We start from the raw sequence: 20,339 nt of genomic DNA on the forward strand, positions 1-20,339 counted from the left end.
TTTTAAAGTCCTACTTTGTTTAAAATCAAAGAAAGAAACCTCTTTTGGGTTCTTCTGCTTTGAAAACTTTGATATTCAATGTTTCTTTCAGGTGTGAGCTGGTTCCCGTTGAAAGAGCTAGTTAACTAGCGAATGCAATTCCATTGAGCTAACTCCGGGCATCCAGATATTGCAGCTGAGAAAGGATGATCAGGATGCCCTCTGCCCTCGAGGAGTTTCTAGTCTAGCAGGGAGGATAAGACAAGGGCCTCCTGAGTTACCTTCCTCTCACAAGGATCATATCAGATCTTGCCTCTGCTTGAATGTTTCCAATGACTCCTCGTCTTCTACAGAACAACATCCAGAACCCCTAACACTGAGTTAAGACTCTTTACGATCTGATCCCAACTTTCTCAGTCGAATCCACCCTTCTCCCCTTTCTACCCCAGGGTGACCTGAAATATGCCCAAACATGGAGCACTAACTGACTTCAAATCACGCAAAAAATGTTGTAAGAGAAACAGCATCGAGTTCAGTGTTGTTATGAAGGGCACAGATGGATGCAATGGGGGATCAAGGCTGGAAGCATCACATCTGGTTTGGGAGCGGGGTTGGGGTAAAGAAAGTGTCCATGAAGCAGGCACAAATCAGAGAAAGCGAGAATGATGGGCAGGATTTCAACAAGCATTTATTGAATGCCAACTATATGCCAGACATCGTGCTAGGATATGGCACAAGGGGACTGAGAAGGCTGGGGGTGGTGACAAAGAAAGAGAGGCTGAATTCCAGGCAGAGGGATCCACACAGGCGTAATAACAGATATCATGGAGTGCTTTCAGAAAACAACAAATGAACAGCCTGGCTTGGCTAACACACAAAGAAGATATGCCAGAACAGTAGCCTTGAAAGACAGGTTACAGCGGAATTTGAAAAACCATTCCTCAAAAACGTATTGTGCACCTGCCCTACCTTCAAGGCTTGGTGCAGCACTCAGGAATAAAAGACAAGTGAGACACAACACGAGTGGCCAGAGAATTCTCAATTTAGTGGAGGAGAAAGACACAGAAACAAACGCCTATGCCAAAACACAAACTCTGAGAACCACTTTTACAGGATGAAAAGAGTTCTAAGAACACGAAACATTTTGAGGTTAATTCTCTCTGGAGGATCTGGGAAGGCTTCAAGGGGGAAGAGGAAGGTGAGTGAAGCCTTAAAAGGCAAGGAATGGCGATGGTGGGTGGTATATCCTGTGCAAAGAACAACATGCCCCGGTAGCAGTACAGCAAAGTGAGGGCATGTTATGGTTCACAATTTACCGCTCTGACTGCAGTGTAGGGTACCGAGAAGACGGAGAAGAGGGGAAGACTGGAAAAGCAAGGTGAGAGTGGGGGAAGATTGGAGGGGAATCGCAGAAGGCCAGAGGAAGATAGGAAACCTCGGTAGACAATGGCCAGGCTACAACAAAAACCTAAAAAGGAACGCCAAAATGATCAGAGCTATGGTAAATAAATCTTAATGTCAGATGAACATAAAATATAAAAGGCATTAATTCTTAGCACACCATTCAACTTATATTACATAACTCACATCATTCAACTTTATTTTCTAAATTTGTTCAAAAATAGACTAGATTAGAAATAATTATTTTATTCTATTTTTATAATTTTACTATTTAGATTCATATATGCCTTAAAACAAGTAATATTTTCAGTATAAATTTTGACATAACAGACTGAATGGATGGCAGGGAGAAATTCAAAAAGACCAGGACGGGACAATGTATCTTTGGCATTGTCTCTTGGAAAGAAAGGGCCCAAACCAGCGGACAGGAAGTCCTACCTTCTTTGGGTATCTCTATCTCAGAGGGTGCTTTTTGGTTTGGATTTCAAGAGCTCAAAAACTAAAGCTTGTGCAGGTGAGATGAAGAACAACCCTACCCAGTTTCGCAGCTGTGAAGAATGAAGGAATTATTCCTGCACCGGAGACATGTCTAAAACACCTGTCACAGTTCAGCCAGGAAAAAATTCTGCACTGGCAGGATAAATTTCTAAGTGTAAATTAATAAGTAGACTTTCTGTATTGGGTTGCCATGAGTTAAGTTTTCTAAAAAACTCCTGTTGCTTTGACACATGGACCCATAGAACAAATAAATAGACCTGATCCTCAAGTGCAGAGAGATAACAGCCCTCTGAAAGACCTGCTGAAACAACTCCAACTTATTAATACAATTGGGATAAAGGAAGTATGCTAGACAATAGTACCTAGATGAGGTAATTCAGGCAGAATGTTATCAAGTAGGAATGCTATATATTGGTTCAGTTTTAAAGTATTTAATCAATTAATAGTAAGTAAAAATAATACCTGCCCAACATTTGTAAAATATTTTATAGTTTTCAAAAACTTTCACAAATATCTGCTCAGTCACCATGTATTGACTGAGTGTCCAATACATAAAATATCTTATTAAGGATAACAAATAATTCTGACCTTGCTCTGTAGGAAATGGTTCCCCAAGTCCACCGTTTCAAATTGATCAGGTATCTGTTGACTAGTGCCACTGAAATTAATTGGAAATCCCTCACAAACTTCCCAACTAAGAAAAGTAAAATATAAAGTTTTGTTAGAATAAAATGTATTTAATTATAATACTCTTTAATCTACAAGTATAATAATTTATGCATCTTATACTCTACTAGTGAGAGAAAAACCAAAGTATAGTTTATAATCTTTTCACACAGAAATCTGTAAAGTGCTTTAGGAAAGGGAAGGCTTTAAGTTTTTACCTTGCAATTATTTACTATATTGGGGGATTCCATGCCTAATTAATCAACAGAATAAAGAAATAAAAAACGATTTTTAATCTTACAGAATCATTCATAGAGGAGACCATCGGCATTGTTAAATGTATATTCTAAATACATGGGACTCTGAGAAATAAAAGATGTTCTTATCCTTACAGTGGTTGTGTTAGCATGTTAGCCTGGTATTCATAAGAAAGTCTAAAGAGGCAGCATGGTCTAGTTTGTACATGGACCAACCACAAAGTGGAGAGTTTGGGATTCATTCTTAGTTCAGCCAAATTACTTACTTTAAAAATGAGCCAATCTTTACCCTAAAGAAAATTACCCGCTCAACACTGATAGGTTAAGCCGTACAACACAGCAGGCTATTCAACAGAAACCAGTTCCAGGACAGGTAACAGTATTTTTTTTCCCCAAAACTCTGAGAAATATAAATAAGAATATAATTATTAAGACTTCAAAGGATCCACTTTAGAGTGTAGAAAGAAAGCGCAAATGGAAACCCAAAATTAAGTAAATTATCTTCAAATTAGTTTGTGCTCAGTAGGGCCAGTTCCACATTGTTACACTTAGGGACCTAGATCTAACCTGAATCCATTCAATAAACCGTATTCATTGCACCTGGGGAAGTAAAATTAAGAAGAAACACAAGAATTAAAATTTAAACTCCTAGCTAAAAACTGAAGAGAAAGGGTCTAGGCAAATTTAACAGGTTGAGGAAAGATTATTGCAATGAAATAAATCCTCTCATAAATGGGAATGCCCATAACAAAGAATGCTGATGAGTTATTTTCTATCCACAAAGAAAAGGGGAATAAGACAAAACAGATTCAGATCTTTCTGGAACATGCAGGCAGCCACTGGGGGACGGAGTTGTTGTTTAAACAACTACCAAGGAAGACCCGGGAGTCTGTCTTTCTAGACACATTTAGCAACCGGTTGACACTGTCTACACTGAGTGACCTCAACAGACTGCTCTTGGTTCTCTGGATCTGCCCTCCACTTCAGCATTTTCACTCCTACATTAAGGAAAGTTGTAACCTGTTAAATTACAAAGTATTAAAGCTAGATGGGTCCCTATAGATAGACTGCCTGATTCAAGATAGTATCAGCATCATGCTGCAATGTCCAATGTGGTAGCCACCAGCCACGTATTCTTATTTAAATTGAACTTAGTTTAATTCAAACAAAATTAAAAATTTGGCTTCTCAGTCACATTAGTCACATTTCAAGTGCTCGTTAGTCACCAAGTGTGTTTCCATCATAACAGGAAGTTCTATTAGACAGTGCTGGATGGGGGTTAAGCCCTCAGTTTGCGAGAAAGACAATCTGGGTTAGAAGCTGGGCTCTGTCTGCACCAGCTGTGTGACTGGGAAATTCCTCCTGTGCCTCAGTTTCTGTCTCTGAAGGATGGAATAATAATACGATAATAGGTAATGATGGGATTAAAATAATTGTTTTGAGGATTAAATAGGTTCTTGCCCAATTCATTTAGAACTGTGCCTGGCCTATGGTCAATATTCAGTAAACACTGGGTTTTCATCATTTACAGATAAGAAATTGATACCCAGCTGCTTCTGGACAATGGTGAGCAGAGATGGGCTGGATGCCCACATCTTCTGACTCCTGCTCTTCTCCTCACTATCCCACCACACCTCCAGCATATTGCCTTTGTTTTCAATTTATCATCATCACATGAGTCTTAAGTAAGAACACTCATATAAGAAAACATATTATTTAATATTTTAACAATTCCATCCAAAACTATTACTTCAGAAACATCCATGAAAACACTTTTTATGTTTCAAATAAAATTAATATCTCTGCAAAGCAGAAAATACAGTCTGCTCATTGCCACCTATGGTTTTTTAAAACTCAAGGAAAATGAATGATAAGCCTCTTAGGCACTAGCTCATTATATCACGAAATAAATCAATAAAGCAAATAATTGCTTATTTAACATGATTCAAAGAACAACTTTTAGTGTTTCAATCTGTCACTCTGGGAAATTTGAATTAGGCGAATCAGATTACTGTAACCAAGCACATGTTAATTTACTTGTCACATCCTGGGAGCAGAGCAGCACTGGGGTCCAAGAAGGTTTTATATGCGACTGTAATGCCACCTCTGGCAAATGCAGCCACCTGGTCAAAGGTCAAACCCAAAACAGGGTTTAGTGGAGATCTGAAAAATGGAAAAAAAATCAAAGCCAGCTGCAAAATTATACAAACATTGAAATTTGAGTACAAATAAATAATAAAACATACAATGCTAGTGTCTAGTGAAATCCAGAAATAAGTGAATTTCCTATTATACAGCACCATTGTTGGTGTCCTATACTGAGACCTGAAATGCACATTGTAGTTTATTTGGCTGATTTATAATATGCCAACGATAGTTGCAACACGTGTAATTTTTAAAAATAATTTCAATAGCAAAAGCAAAGTATTTAGTTGAGAAAAACAACCAGTTGCCATTAATATAATGTTATTTTTTCATGTATAACTGCAGTGCAATATATCCATAATAATCTTTGGAGCTGATAATTAAACAAATCTTTGATATTTGTCTACAAACAGCTATTTTTTTGTGAGTTCAGTAAATGCTATGCTGATTTAATTTTTCATATTATATACTGTCAGGTACATTGTTTTAGGTTAATTTAATTATTTCAGAATTAAAATCAAATAGAAAACAGATATTAAATAAAAAGAACAACCACTATTCAACTATGAGCCATTTTTTTCTAAATTGGTGACACAGATTTGCTATTTAACTCTAGAATTATACGACTCAACCACATCATCTGTGTGGTATTGTCAAAAATATTCAAACAGACAAATCCAGAATGTGGGACATTCTACAAGCAAAGCACCTGAACTCTTCCAAAAAGTCAACAGCATGAAAAACAAAACAAAAGACTGAGGAGTATTCTAGAGTAAAGAGAACTAAAGAAAATAACTAAACGCAATATATGAAGTATGTTTGGATCCTGGATTACAAAAAGCTCTAAGGCACATTTTGGGTAGTCTGGATATCGATTGTTCGTTAGACGATATTACGTTACTGCTGACTGTGTCAGGGAGGATAACGAGGTGGTACAGAAGAATGCCCTGCTCACCAGGGCTGCGACATGAAGGGTTACGAGGAAAACTTTCACGACTGTCTGGGACTAATCTCAAATTGTTCAAAAGAGAGGGAGGGAGAGACAAGAGAGAGAAAACAAATGAGCAAACTGTTTAAGTTGGTGAACCTAGGTGAAGGATGGATAGATCTTCATTGTACTATTCTTTCATGGTGTTGGGTTGTAGATTGGATATTTTTCAAAATAAAAATTGGGAGAAAAATCATAAAGAACTCAAAACAGAAGCAGATATTGGCAAAATCGCCCTTTGCCAATAAGTAAGCCGACGCACCATCTCAACATATATTAGACACGTTAGAATCACTCTCTGAAAATGAATATCATTTACTTACTACATATTGCACATTTGCTCAATCTATTTTAAACTAGATGGAAATAACTTTTTAGACATAAACTTTAGAAGTTCCAATAGTAACAAAATGCTATAATGTTCCCCAATGCTTTATATTGGATTCAAACCAGAAAAAAATACATTATCCTGTTAAAATAACAATGATATACAAATATACACACTTACGAATTCCTCCAGCTACAATCCTTAACTGATTTTAGAACATTCCAGATACTTAGCATTTTACTAGTTATTCCACAAATATGATCCAATTAATCAAGAACATGTGTTTGATCTTATTAAAATACTGTATTATAGCAAACATCATTAAAAACATCAAAATTAGTCAGTCATTGCTTTCACTTTAACAATGATATTTAAGAAGAAACCGTTAGACACACATTTTATTAAAGCCTCTCCTTGTAATTGGAAGACCTTGCTAAATTATGCAAGAATTCTGGCCATTTTAAAATGCATCACTGTTTTTATCACTATAAAAACAATTGTCACGATGTAACTAAATCACATTTGGGAATCTGCCCACGGAAGAAAACACCATTCCTTACGGATACTTTTAATTCTGTAAATTACACAGCATAAGAAATTATTAAGCATTTTAATTTCACTCTCCTGGGAGGGATGAAATTCAACTTTGTAATATGCTATCCACAACCTATCCTGACAACTCCCTCCAAAGCTTTCATGGATTTCTGGGTAGATTTGTTTCAGGATTCGACATTTTGACTATTAGAATACATAGCAAATACAACCAGCTCCTAGTTCTGTCTACGCTATTTTCATTATAATTAATACACGATCAGTTATACTCAAAAACCAAAATTATTTTCCCCTTTTTCCCCTACTCTGCTCTTCAGATAAACAAAGAGCTAAAAAAAAATTAAAATTAAAAGTAGTCAGAAAAGTGTGTTTGAGTTTCCTGACAAGCAGTTTCAGACTTCATCTGGATGTGCCCTGTCAAAATATGCATATATTTCCAGATATTCCACACAACAGCCCAGCCCATCAGGCCTGCACATTGCAGCCTTTTTCTTTTCTCAGAAACGAAGATAATTTTATGCAGGAATTTACCAATCTACAAAAATTTACACAATGCTCAGCAATAACCAGTAATTATTGTCGGGTAATGTAGGGCGCTTTTGAGGAATATAACTTCGATAAGATAGGACTTACAAGCTTTACCAATTTATCTTTAGCTGTCCTGTCATTGGTGCTTAAAAGGTTAAGACTTTATTTGTGAAAACATAGAGAGATAGTGGGGAATCATGTTGTCTACAGCTTCATAAATCTTGCTTAAGATCCTTTTCAATTACCATCCATTTCTCCTTTAAAAAGGGACAAAAAAATAGAGGAGTGGAAGCAGGTCAGGGCAGTGTGCGACAATGACAGTGTGATGGGCTTGGCCCCCCGCGGCGTTTCCATCTGCTATCATTAAGGTGACTACTCAGACATGAAGAAATCCCACTTGCTGTGCTGACAGGCAGACTTCAAGAACTATGACAAGGCATTAGGACAGACAGAGAGAGAGATGTCATATCCCACAAACAATACTGCCTCACAAAAAACGCCCCTGAAATTTTATTAGAACTCAAAATGAAAAAAAATTCGTAAAGTGGGCTACGTGGTTTCTCAGCTCTCCTTTGACATCTTCTTGCCCCTGGGGGGACCGAGGACAGACAGAGAACACACACTCACTCCTACCTGTATGCTTCACCGTGAGAGACCCAAAGTTTTTGCCCATTCTTCAGCAAAAGTGGGTTCCTAATTTCGTGACCATGCTCATCAAAAAGCCGGGTGGAAGAAAAATTGAGGCCTGACGGGTTGATAGAAGAACCTTGAAGCCTTTGATGAATCTTGAGAAGTAACTGGTGGTGGGGGAAAAAAATGAAGAAGAGGAAATAAGGTAAAATGTGAACATCTGTAATAGACTGTCTCTACTAGGCAACAAATGAAGTCCAAACAAACGATAATTAAATTCACAGAGAATGTTAAAAGAAGTGTGAAATGACGGCGACGTTTAGCTCAGGGGAAAGGACCAGGATGAGCCTGGACTGTAACCAGTAGGGGGTGCCACAGGCCTGTGGCTGAGCTCCGGCCCTCTGGCCCAGGCCGGGAGCAGAGACGTCTGCAGAAAGCATTTAGCTTCCACACGCCGTAAAAGCCTCTTCGATAAGGGTGATGCTTTCGTGTCTGAGCTACACATCTTGCCAGGGTCCTTCCAGAGCGCGTTCAGGTTCTACAATCGGCCGGCCCCCCGCCCCAACCAACCTCAGATCACCCACAGTACAACAGGACTGCAAAATAACACAGTTCTCCTCCCACGTCAGTTCACCAAGGAGAACTCCTCCCGGATGTATTTTAATTAAGAGTCCTGCAGAAGCCTGCGAGCAGCCTCAATGATGGATGTTTCCAAGTTGTGAATAGGCCGTAACTGAGGTGCGAGGTACGAAATGCTGTCATGCCATAGTCTAAACAACGGCATTGCCAGTGTCTGCCTCAGCTTACATCTAGGGTCTCTACATTGCCGAGACATTTCTGATTTAAGGTAGATTTCAGATGAAAGGAAATCCAACTGCACTGTGTTGCACATGGGATTTAAAAGACTTTCTCTGTGATTATCTGTCCCCGTGGCCTGTGCTCAGGCCTCTGCTTCCCCCGCTCTGCGCCCCACACTGTCCATCACTCTGCTCCCCCTAGCCTGCTGTCACGCGAGTCCTGTCTTCTCTCCCTTGTCAGCTCCTGTGCCTCTCAATTTCTTCTTACTCTGTAATCTTGGCAGGGATGCGGTACGGGGTGGCCTTTTCTTGCCTGGCTGCTGTTCGGGGCGCTTACTTGCTCCTTCTGTTAACTCCTACTGAAGGTGTACGGAGGCGTGCTAAATGCCCGGCTCAGAGGAAAGCAGAGAGGCTGCAATCCTGTCATGTCTCAGGTTTCCTCGCCTCTTGGCTACAAACTCTTGACCGAGTAAAACATTTTCTTTGACCAGCAACTATATTTGTAGAATGCCTAAGAATTAGGCTTTGTCCTAATTAGAGATAAATAATCATATGTCCACTTCATCAGCTCGACATTGACCAGATTTTTAGCCTTGAGCATCAGAAAGCCTGAAAATGATGACACATTTTTCATTTCACTAAAGTTAATACTTCTCATCCAGCATAGCCAAGTCCCTAGAATTAAAAATAATGGTTACTGTTCTCCTTAGGAATACAATAGGCAGATATGTTAGCATAGTAGAAATCTATATCCTTTTGTTTTTTTCATTGGAGCCACAATCACATTTTGAAATCTATGGGTTGTGTTTACAAAGCCCTACCTTTATTTCCGTGTGTTCTCAGCCCTTGAGCTTATTTTTTATTGCCTTCCTATTACTTTAGAAAACATATAATGCTGATCATTTTTTAAATCATAGAGATTTTGCTTTACAGGCATCACCTCTTTTGTAAAAGGGAAAGATATAAAAGATTTAAGGCCGGACGCAGGAGAGAGACGTGTACACAAAGTACAGGAGTCTGTGGCAGGGAAGGGACAAGAATACCTGACCCCTTAACCAAATTCACTCTCACAGGAGTTACACTGCAATCTCTATTTTCTCAACTTGGTGACAGACTGAATTTTAGGTGTTCAAAGACAAGCATTGACAGCCCACAGAAGGCAGGGGCCTCAGTGCCTTTCATCTCCAGGCCATTGGTTAGGGCTGGACCATGGTGACCAAAAATTGTGATCATCGTCACCCTTCTATCATTCAAGCTATCATCACCAGGCCCTTATAGATGAAATTTGCTCAGGGACCTGAGAAGAGTGTGAAACATCTTAGGCTAGTGATTGAAACAAGTGTGTACCAGGAAACAGTCATCCTTGGGTGTCACAGGGATCTCCCCAACAAAGAGATTTACAATGTTCCTAACTCAAGGTTTTCCCCAGATCTACTTGCCTACAGAAGCAAAGCACAGATCAATTTCAGTGTGCCATAAGCCAACACGAAAACTTTCCTGTATAATATAAATGCCAATTCAATTTTTTTTTTGAGGAAGATTGGCCCTGAGCTAACATCCATGCCCATCTTCCTCTACTTTATGTACGGGATGTCTGCCACAGCATGGCTTGATGAGTGGTACATAGGTCCACGCCCGGGATCTGAAGTGGTAAACCCTGGGCTGCTGAAGCAGAGTGCACGAACTTAACCGCTGCACCACCGGGCCAGCCCCACCAATTCAATTTTAATGTGAACCAAAAAGTGAAATTTCTAATGTGAAAAAGAGGGAAGACAGGTAGAGAATTCTAGGAAGGCTTGTGTATCATGGTGATTCGTACAGGCAGGGATGTGATGGTAAAAAGAAACCAGCCAAGGTTCTTGATCTCTTGCTCCTTCATTAATCAAGTGGTGTTTCCCATCTCTTCCGGGCCCAGATAATGGTCAGGGGAGAGTCTCTGAATTCTATGCAACTTTTGTGACTGACTGTAGAGGCGAGGTGACAGATACCACCAGGGAGAGGTAAGTCTCAGGGTGCTGAGCTGAAGGGGAAAAAAAGGAGCAAGTTTCTGAACAAAGGCCAAGCAACAGAGCCCAAAACACTGGTGTGCACTGGGGCGCATAACCCCAATTTGTAAACAACAGGGTATTCAGTGTTCTTTTATACAAGATGAAGACCCAAAATAAAGAGCCTGAACATGTTGGTTCTGCCTGAGAAACATCTCAATTATTTGGAAAACAGGCAAAGGTAAGATGCCTGAGATGACCCATCTGGACTTGCTCACGTGAGCACAGGAGACCACGGCTGCACGTCAGGCGCACAGGGTCCAGAGCGTGGAGACACCCTAGACCAAGAACATACCCTCCACTGAATTTCGTGTCACTTCTTTTCAAAGTGTAAAGAAGAGGGCAATCCCAGAGTCCAGTGTACACAGATTTCCAAATACAAGCATAATGACGGTTAAGATGCTGTAAGTAAGAGGCCAGGAGTTAACTCCGCACTGGAGCTGTGAGCCTAAGGGATTCAGAAGCCAATCCTGAGATATTAGTCACCCCAGACCAGCAAATGGTTGATCTTTGCTCGGCAACTTTCAAGATGTAATTGTTTAAATTAACTACAAGTAACTTGGAAGAAATTTTATAGTCATGAATAAATGTCAGTAAACTCACTCTTTCCATCACATCGCCGGTGTGAGCTGGGCTGTTAGACCCCAGATCTTTTTTGCTGATAAAAACAGAGATCTCTCCAGTGTCTTTACCATTTTCAAATATCTGCAAAATAAGTGCATTCAAAATTAAAAATAAATACATGCGCACACACATACGTACATATACTCGTACCTACAGATATAAATGTAAGCAATCCAGGCTTTGCATAGCATGGTGTTGACTGAAAGTCATGGATATGGGAACTTTGCAAAGCAAGGACCACCTGTGCGAACACGTACAGGGAACTGGCAATGAAGATCAACAGGCCTAGAAGGGTCTAAAGGAAGCCCCTTGTTTCTCCTCTCGGTCCCAGTGTCTTTAACCTTGACCGGCACTCCCTACAACCCTGAAACAGAAGGAAACCGCAGATGGTAGTGGAGGAATCATGGACTTCACTGGATGCTTAAATGGGGCAAGTGTCAGAGAAAGGTCAGCTGGCAACCAATTAACAAGCTCATTTCATTCTTCTTGAAAAACACAAAGCCACAAATTATGTGAGGAATGTTTGATTTATATTTTAAAAACATCAGTGTTCAGCTCATCTTTTGACTCACTAAAAGGAAATTCAACATGACAGATTTATTGCACAACAGTGGGATGAAAGCCGTCCATTTGAAGTGCATCTACGCAACAAGTTGTTGGGAGAACAGAGGGAAAATCTGTAACATTGCATCATGCAACACTTGCTGGAAAAAAAAAATCTGGCAAATGCTCTGGTCAAAAGTCTCCCAATAAACCAGTCGTGAAGGGGGCCTCCATGGAGGGAGCACCACCTCTGACCACACTGAGGACCCCAGTGGGGTGTGCCGTTGACCAGGCTAGAACGGACGCAGGCCAAGAGGCCTGATGAACAACTTAAATCCTTGCTTTTTATTTTCTTTTTTCTCGAAAGTTCTTTTCTTCCCTTTCTGACACACCTATCACATCAGAGTGGCCATTTCATTTATGTCTAGGGCTATTTCCAGAGCAGATAACTTGGGAGAATACCTTATTTAAAAAGAAAAAAGACTACTGGTTTTACTCCTGAGACAGTTGGAAAGTTGTTTAATTAGTTCGGGAAATAATGTGCGTCAATAGCACTTTGTCAGACTTTACCAAAAACAGAGATTTTCTTAAAAAGAGTAATACCCTTCAAGAGTTGAGGGGCTTTCTCCACTCGGGGCTCTCCCTCGCACTGAGTCCAGGGCAGGTGGGACAGCTGTCGGCCTCCGTGCACTGACATTCCACACCCCGCAGTACCTTTCTCGAATGGAGATTTTTTTAAACCTCCATTCCGAGTGAAGATACATCTGTGAGCAAGAACTCTCTCTATTTTTGCAAGGAACTGTGTAAACCCAACTGAAGCCTGCAAGCCTGTAGAAATAATGTGAGAAGAGAATCCCACTGCCCTAACAGTCTCGTGGGTCCTAATCTGGAACCAAACTCGTAAACAACAGAGACACTGAGCAGTGACGGCCACGACTCAGGTGGCGCGCATTCTGCAAGGTCGGTGCTGACAAAGCTCAGTTTGGGGAACTTATTGATGTTCCTCTGTCAAGACTTGCTAGACATGGGATCAGAGGGGAGCAAACCGTATTCTGGAAATTGCAGAGTGAGAGCTAACTGCCAAACCGAGGGAGCGAACAGGACTCGGCCGACACTGAGACCTCGCTAGCTCGCTACCTTCCTCACCACAGCTAATGTCTCTCCTTCTACGGCCGGAAAAGGTTCTCGAAAAAAGGCTCTGGCCTCCAAAAATAAGGGCATTTTGAAAAAAGAGTAAAGAGGTATTTTAATATTTAGTTAAAAGTTTAGGTGTTCAAGTGAAAGAAGGCTGCCCTCCACTAGTCATTCGTATAATATGTTTTTTCTGTATTTCTACAAAAAAAAAAAATTCCCCAAGCTGAAATCCTACGAGCCTGCCTTTCTTAAGGACCAGCCCTGGTTTTTAAAGTCTCTATATTATTAGGCCCATTTTTTCCTAAATCCAAGTTTTGTACTTGTTTTTTCTTCCTGTGCATAAGATGCATTTTTACTTCTATTGCCCAATGTCTAAATAAAGACAGTTTTCCAGTGTTTCTATGATTGTCTAGACAGAGTGAAGCAAAGAGTCTACCTTTATTTCCTGCTCAAGGAAAACCGACTGCTGTACTGGCTTCCCAGTGGCTCTCTGCACAGCGTCCCCTCCCTACAGGTGTGAATTCTCACCCTGGAGTGGGTGATGCATAAAGCCAGCTGAGGACAGTCTTGGGTCCCAAGGAGTAAGGTAATGGAACCTAAGGAAAAATGATCCAGATCCTCTTGAAAAACATGGCAGCTAGTGACTACTGCAGAAAATACCTAAGAATAGGAATTCTACGCCCTTAGTTACACAAAGTACAGAGTTTTAAGGAGGAGTGTTTTCCATGAACTATAATCTTTTCACTGTCCTTCATGTCAATATTGACTTTTCTCGAGCAGGATTAAATTAGATTAACACCACCGTTTCATCGTAATGTTGTTAATGATTCATTCATCCAGCCGACACTTATTGAGCACCCACACGTGTTGAGCAGTGCTCAGGTGCTGAAGATGCACGGTGGAACAAGACTCCTGCTGCTGAGGAACAGAATAACAAGCAAATCATGCAGCACGGCCGGGGTACATCAGGCCTCCTTAGGCCTGAACTTTATACAATTTGGTGAGCCTTCTTCAACAAAAAGAATGCAAAATTACCAACGTAAAACTAGATATAAAATATTCATTTAAGGGGCCAGCCCAGTGGTGTAGTGGTTAAGTTCATGCTCTCTTATTTGGTGGCCCAGGGTTCGTGGGTTTGGATCCTGGGGGCAAACCTACACACCGCTTATCAAGCCATGCTGTGGTGGCATCCTGCATACAAACTGGAGAAGGACTGGCAACAGATGTTATCTCAGGGCCAATGTTCCACACCAGAAAAAAAAATCATTTAAAACAAGAAAACAAATCACAATTTACATGTATTAAAAAGTTCACACAAAGCAAAAACATTACAAAATCCAGAAAGAGTCACAAAATATATTCATTAATTAACTATCCAACATGCATTTTTTTGGCTGAAATGTCTTTGATCACCTCTTCATATGGTAATTTTGTAACATTGTCTATAAGGAGAATAGAAAGATAATTCCATTTTCCCTACAGCAGGGTTAATCAAAAAAATTTTTTAGCATTGATTAGAAAAATCTCTCTCAGCTTCACAACTTCATCGATCATTTCATAAAAAATTTCTAGGACTGATTTCGAGTTTGGGGAAAGCTTGATCAGATTTCTTTCACTACGAGCTGTAACGTGTGGAAGGGTCCCTGCAGATCAGCTTTGTTAACGACAGTGTTTCTCCTCCGTCACCCACAACGCCACGGTGCAGGCACGCTGGGCACATTCAGAGGGCTGTGCACACACCGCCAGCAGGCAGCAGCTGTCTTCACGGAGCCCTCCGCACACAGGACGGCCGGTGCTAACTGAACCACACAGGGAAGCGACACGAACCGCTAACCACATTCCACTACACCTAGACTAAATGAAGCCCCAGTTGGATTTCCCCTTAGCCAGACCCCAAAAATGCCTACGGCTGCCACTTCCATGCCGCCTGGTGCAAGGGGAAGCTCGACAGAGAGGAAGCTGGAGTGGAAACAGACAACGGCCTCAACCAGTTAGAGGCAGAATACGTTAGGTTTGCAAATTTTACAGGAACATGTGGCCATGTGCACACATTGCCAGGGCATCTCCCAGGGTTTTGGAAGGGGCCGGAGAAAGGAAGGGGCCCTGAAGCTCAAGTTTCATCAGCTTTATCGGAAATGCACCTCTGAGGGGGTCAGAATGTGATAAGTGCCACATAAAGAAGAAAAACTAGAGCAGGGCAGGAGCTATAGGGTGGAGATGGGGAGTGGGATGAGACTGGTGGTCACCGCGTGAAGCAGGTGTTAGAACAGGCACCTGTTTCAGGAGAGGAGAGACAGGAGCAAAGACTGGGCGAGGGAGTCAGCCAGCAGAGCGCTGGGAGAAGCGTGTCTCGAGTAGACGAGTAGACGGAGGCGCTGGGGCAGAGGCTAGGGCTGGACTTTGTGCTGCACATTCCAGGAACGGCGTGGAGGCTGCAACGGGAGCAGAGTGGTAGAGAGGGAGGGTGAGGACTGTGACATCAGAGGGATCTCTGCAGGGTCTGGAACACGGCAGGAACAGGAGCCAGCCCACATTTTTACAGGAGCATGTGGCTGCTGGGCAGAGAGCAGACTGTGGGGAGCAAAGCGAACCCAGGGGGTGACATGGGCACCCCCGAGTGTCAACAATGGGCGTGGTTCCTTTCCCATGTTCATCCCACAGTGGTTTTACTTACTTATTTGTTTATCAGCAGGGCTGGGAAATAAAACTTCTAGCCAGGCTAATATTTCTGAAACATGAAGTCTGCATCCATGGGTGTAAATAAATCAAAGTAAATCTAACTATTCACATGCAGTGTTTGTGAAGGCATGAAAATGTCACCAACGTACTAAAAGAATTTTATTTCCCATGAAGATTTTACAGACAGTGACCAAAACTTAAACCATTTAGGGAAAGACAACCGGAAGGGGGAGTTCCGAGCTAATAGCCTGGCATCCTTTATGACATCTATTTGGGGACCCACGTAAGGCCTGGGTCAGGGCCACTCCCCGGCCTTCAAAGCTCTAAGTCTGGAAAGGCTGGCCGTGGGGACAGCAGGTTCCCAAACTCTCCGTGACTGCCAGGCACACCCCCCAGGCGGCTCTTCTGTGCTGAGTCGAAGGCCAAGCTTCTAGGCTTCAAAAGGCCCAGGACGCAATGCTGTCGAGAGGCAGTAACAGGAAAACGACACTGCGGTGTGTTGCCAAAAGTTGGGGGGATTTACCGCCAGAGGTGTGGGGAAGAAAGGAATATAAAACAGCCACATCAAACTCTGTGGCACATTTCAGGTAAATATAACTAACTATGTTGAAATAAGGTTAACTCACATGATGTCTTGGGTTGGGGTCCCCAGGAAGCTGCCTCTGAGAGAAGGTTTACCCTATACCCGTGGGAGGTTGGCAGGGGAGCTCCTCTGGGGTCCTGGGAGCGGGCAAGGGAGGCAGGAGCAGGCTGCGGAGGGCTGACCTGCAACGCAGTTGCACCAGAGGCCTCCCGGGGGAGCTCTGGAGCCGGGATAGCCCTTCAGTCTCGTCCAGAATTGAGGCCAGGCCTGCCCACCGGCCCCCGACCAAGTGCTGAATGCAGGTGCCGGCAGGATGAGGGCCTCGTCTTGGGAGAAGCAGCTCCCTTACAGGGAGGGCAGCTGTCCAGTAAGGATACAGCCGTGGCAGCTGGGGTGGGTCCCTCGGAGCTGAGGAAGGGAGCCGGGCAGTGCAGCGGGCCTCCGCACACACACAAGCGATCCCGGGCAGCGACGCCCGCTAACGCGCTCGGGACTCACAACCACCAGGCTTCACAGGGAGTCTGAGGAGGGAAGGAGACGTCCCCAGCCTACCTCTTTCATAAGTGGTGGGGAGACCACTAGAGTCAAGGCCTACGATGTTTTTAATTAGAAACACCAAAGTGTACTCTCACATCTAGTGTCAGAGACTCTAAAAATCTGAAACTTAATATAAAGAAGTTTAACGGCATAGAAAAGTAATTTTTAGTGGATATTTTTTTTACCTAAGTCAAAAAATGTGAAAATTAACATGAAATATTTGTCTTACGTGAGAAGCTAATTAGCCAGGAAAAAAATCTTTGTCCAATCAGAATTCAAAGTCACTTCTGGATACACAAAACCAACTCTAAGTGAATTAACATTATATGTACATTAAATCAATAAATGTACTGTTATTTTTTTCATCTTTATAGACTTGCAAGATAGTTTTTAGAATATCCACATTTTCCATATCTTCTCAAATGTATATTATAAATCAAACCGTAAACAAGTCTAACTTTAATATTCAGATACAGTGAGAGTCACAGGCAAATATTAAAATTATGGGATTCAGGCAATGAAAATTTAATAATGAGTTAGTCTGTTTATACCACATGTAAGAGAAAGTGTTTTAATGCCTAACAGAGATGTCTTTAATAGTATTTAACAGGTAAGGAGTTGGTATATTCTGTCTCAGGAAATGAAAACACAGTTAAATGAAAACAAATTATACAACTGTTAAACTTCACCAGTCTAAATGGTACCTGAACCAAAAACCAAATAGCATTTTTTTAAAGCCCAGAAGAGGTATACTTAGAAAACAATTTACTTTAAAAGAGATTTTAAATTTCCTCTCTATGGTGCAGCAGAGCACGCTGTTGAGAAGCTGTAAACTGGGGGACTGCCTACGGGGTAGGATTTTAGGTGTGGACCAAAGGACTCTGGCCCCAAAATAGCCCTCCCAGCAACTTGCCAATACTTGAAACCCCAGTTAGAGATTTACTCCTTTGTCATAATTTAAATACCACAGAGGAAGGAAATGATATTCAGCCTCGGTGCTTATTAATCCTTTGAGGCTGTGATTTCCAGTCTCAGTTCTCTGGAGTCACCCAGAGGGCCTGGAGTAGGGTTGGTGGTAGAGGGTGAGTAGGGTCTGTGGTCCCAAGTGGGAGATCAAGGCTGATGAGCAAGTCTGTGGGGCAGCCATCATCCTGGCTTCAAACAGGGTAGATCCTACTTTCATTTACTTTATATAGTAGATTCCAAGAAAGAACTCCAATCTAAGAGAATATTTTTTTGAAAACTGTCTTTTGAAAGAAAGAGTGACATGCTTTTTTCCTAAAAGCAAGTTTTGAAAAAATGGTGGTAATGAGAACCTGGGGTACCTGACAGCCTGAATTGAGGGTTGGAGGGTGTGAGTGGAGACAGGGCCAAGGCAGATCAAGGACGGAGAGGCCTGAAGAATGGTCCTCACCAGCTTCGCAGTTACCTGGGAGCCAGCCTGCGCTCCTTCCTTTAAGCTTCTAAAGTCACACTACATTGTTTTGTTACAATATTTTTTTTAAAAAGGGTTCTGTCCCACTCACTTTTCTGTGTCTATTGACAAAGTAAAACTTCCAAAACAAGGTGAATGTTCCACAAAAAAAAAAAATCTCTTTGTATCCAATTACAGTTCTCACTGGGTTGGGTGTATGAAAATGTTCAACATTACCGAGAAGACAGTGGCAAGGTAAATTTGCTTGCCTGTCATGTCCTAAGCTAAGTAATTTCAATAAACCCATACAAATGAGAATATTTCAAGGAGAAATGGAACAAGGATCTTACTTTATCTAAATTAATTTAGTGCCTAAAATTATATTTAATTGGGATTAAAATATCACCTATGTGGCTCCTGTCAATATCTGAGTGTAATATGATGTGATGTATACCAGAGCTTCGAGCTTGGTAAATAAAGGTTTTTGGAAGTTCCTGGGCTCAATATATTTCTTCTCATAGAAAGTAAGGGCTTTTTTGATGAGAAAAACATAGACACATCCCCCAAATTCTATTTTACTAGGGGAAATGAACATTATAAGATTAAATATGAACCAAATCATCAGACTTGCCCAAATTCTCAGCCTCAGAGACCATATTCTCATCTTTGGCTAGGTATATGTTTTTAATGCTGTTCAGTTTCTCTTTAAAATATATCAAATATGCCTATAAACATAATTTTCTCCCTGATATGAATAAGTACTCTGCGTAACTAAAACCTGTACAAAAGCTTAATCTATGGTGAAACATTTTTATTTTAAGAAATAATCCATTTTTTGTCATAAAACTTCAAACTGTAGGTGGAATCTTAGTAAGTGTAAACGCATCGCTTCGCTTGCACACCCTAGAGAAGCCGCATCCACTTCTGCGTTCAGTGATGACTCGGAGCTGGGCTAACAGAGATGTCAGTGGGCAATCCAGGGGACGGGAGCATATGTAGAAAGAGAGCCGCAGTGACCGGGGCGCTCCAACACTGTGAAGAAGCTAATTGAGAGGTAAGAGCGAATTAACTGCTATGGAGAAGGACGTTCCCCCGGAGAGAGCGTGCCTGCACAGCAGGGTTCAGGGGCTGCATTTAGCCCGGGGAACCACAGGGGCAGTAATCCAGCTCTGGCCCGTGGACTGTCCCCGCTGACTGCCCACCTGGCAGTTCTCTGGGCACCCTCAGGACTGTGGGGTGCGGGGAAAGCCCAGCTCATTACGGCCGGCTCTGCATGGGAGCCACAGCCCCGACCAACCGCTCTTCCTTGCCTTGGGTACTGGCTCAGCCTTCTCTTCAGCACGTCTGGGAGGGAAGGCCGCATCTCTCACACAGGGCCTTACACCTGGCTGCAGTGCTTGTGAGGAAAGAGGCTGGGGGGACACACTGGAAGTCCCCCGCCCCCTGCCCACAGGACATGCAAAAGAAAGAAAGAAAAGGACAGGAAAGAAAAGAGCAGAAGGCAGGATGGAAGGAGCCCTGGCAGGAAGCTGAGACAGAGGCTTCAGTGCTGCTGCCGGCCACCCCTGAGATGCCGGGGGGGCCTCAGGCTCCCAAGTTTCTCTGCCTTCAAAATGAGCACCCCGACATTTGCCTACTGCGGGAAGATTACAAAGGAAAACTGATGATCTCCATCACATCTCACCCAACATTTAATGAATGTTCTTGAAATCACAACACTCGAGCCACAATTCCTTTGAAAATGAATGTCAACTTAGCATGTTTTACTGCTTGTACTCAGAACATATCCTAAATTTGTTTTCTCATTCTCACTGTTCACTCAAATAACGTGGGTGAAATAAAGAGCAGCTCGGGGATTGTAAACACACATATGGGGAAAGTGGTTAAACAGAAAGACGAGAATCAGGAGGGTGCAGTGAAAATAAGGCCAGAAGGTGCGTGCAGAACAGTGCCAAGGCTGTCCAAGGAAAGTCTGCCACGCTTTTAGGGATAACTGACCTCGCTTACCTCC

At 42.1% G+C, this 20,339-nt stretch overlaps 1 protein-coding gene across 3 annotated transcripts in view; it reads right to left on the reverse strand.

Moving 5' to 3' along the window:
* The window catches only part of DCDC1 (doublecortin domain containing 1), a 428,668-nt gene that overhangs the window by 197,588 nt on the left and 210,741 nt on the right, over window positions 1–20,339 (reverse strand). For all 3 annotated transcript variants that reach the window (XM_070491394.1, XM_070491395.1, XM_070491396.1), the window contains 4 exons: window positions 11,418–11,519; window positions 7,976–8,139; window positions 4,839–4,964; window positions 2,467–2,572 (listed from right to left, as the gene is read on the reverse strand). In XM_070491394.1, the coding sequence (XP_070347495.1) occupies window positions 2,467–2,572; window positions 4,839–4,964; window positions 7,976–8,139; window positions 11,418–11,519 (498 nt within the window). The remainder of the gene's footprint in view (window positions 1–2,466; window positions 2,573–4,838; window positions 4,965–7,975; window positions 8,140–11,417; window positions 11,520–20,339) is intronic.

The sequence above is a fragment of the Equus asinus genome, chromosome 20 (genome assembly GCF_041296235.1).
Source record: "Equus asinus isolate D_3611 breed Donkey chromosome 20, EquAss-T2T_v2, whole genome shotgun sequence".
NCBI lineage: Eukaryota > Metazoa > Chordata > Mammalia > Perissodactyla > Equidae > Equus > Equus asinus.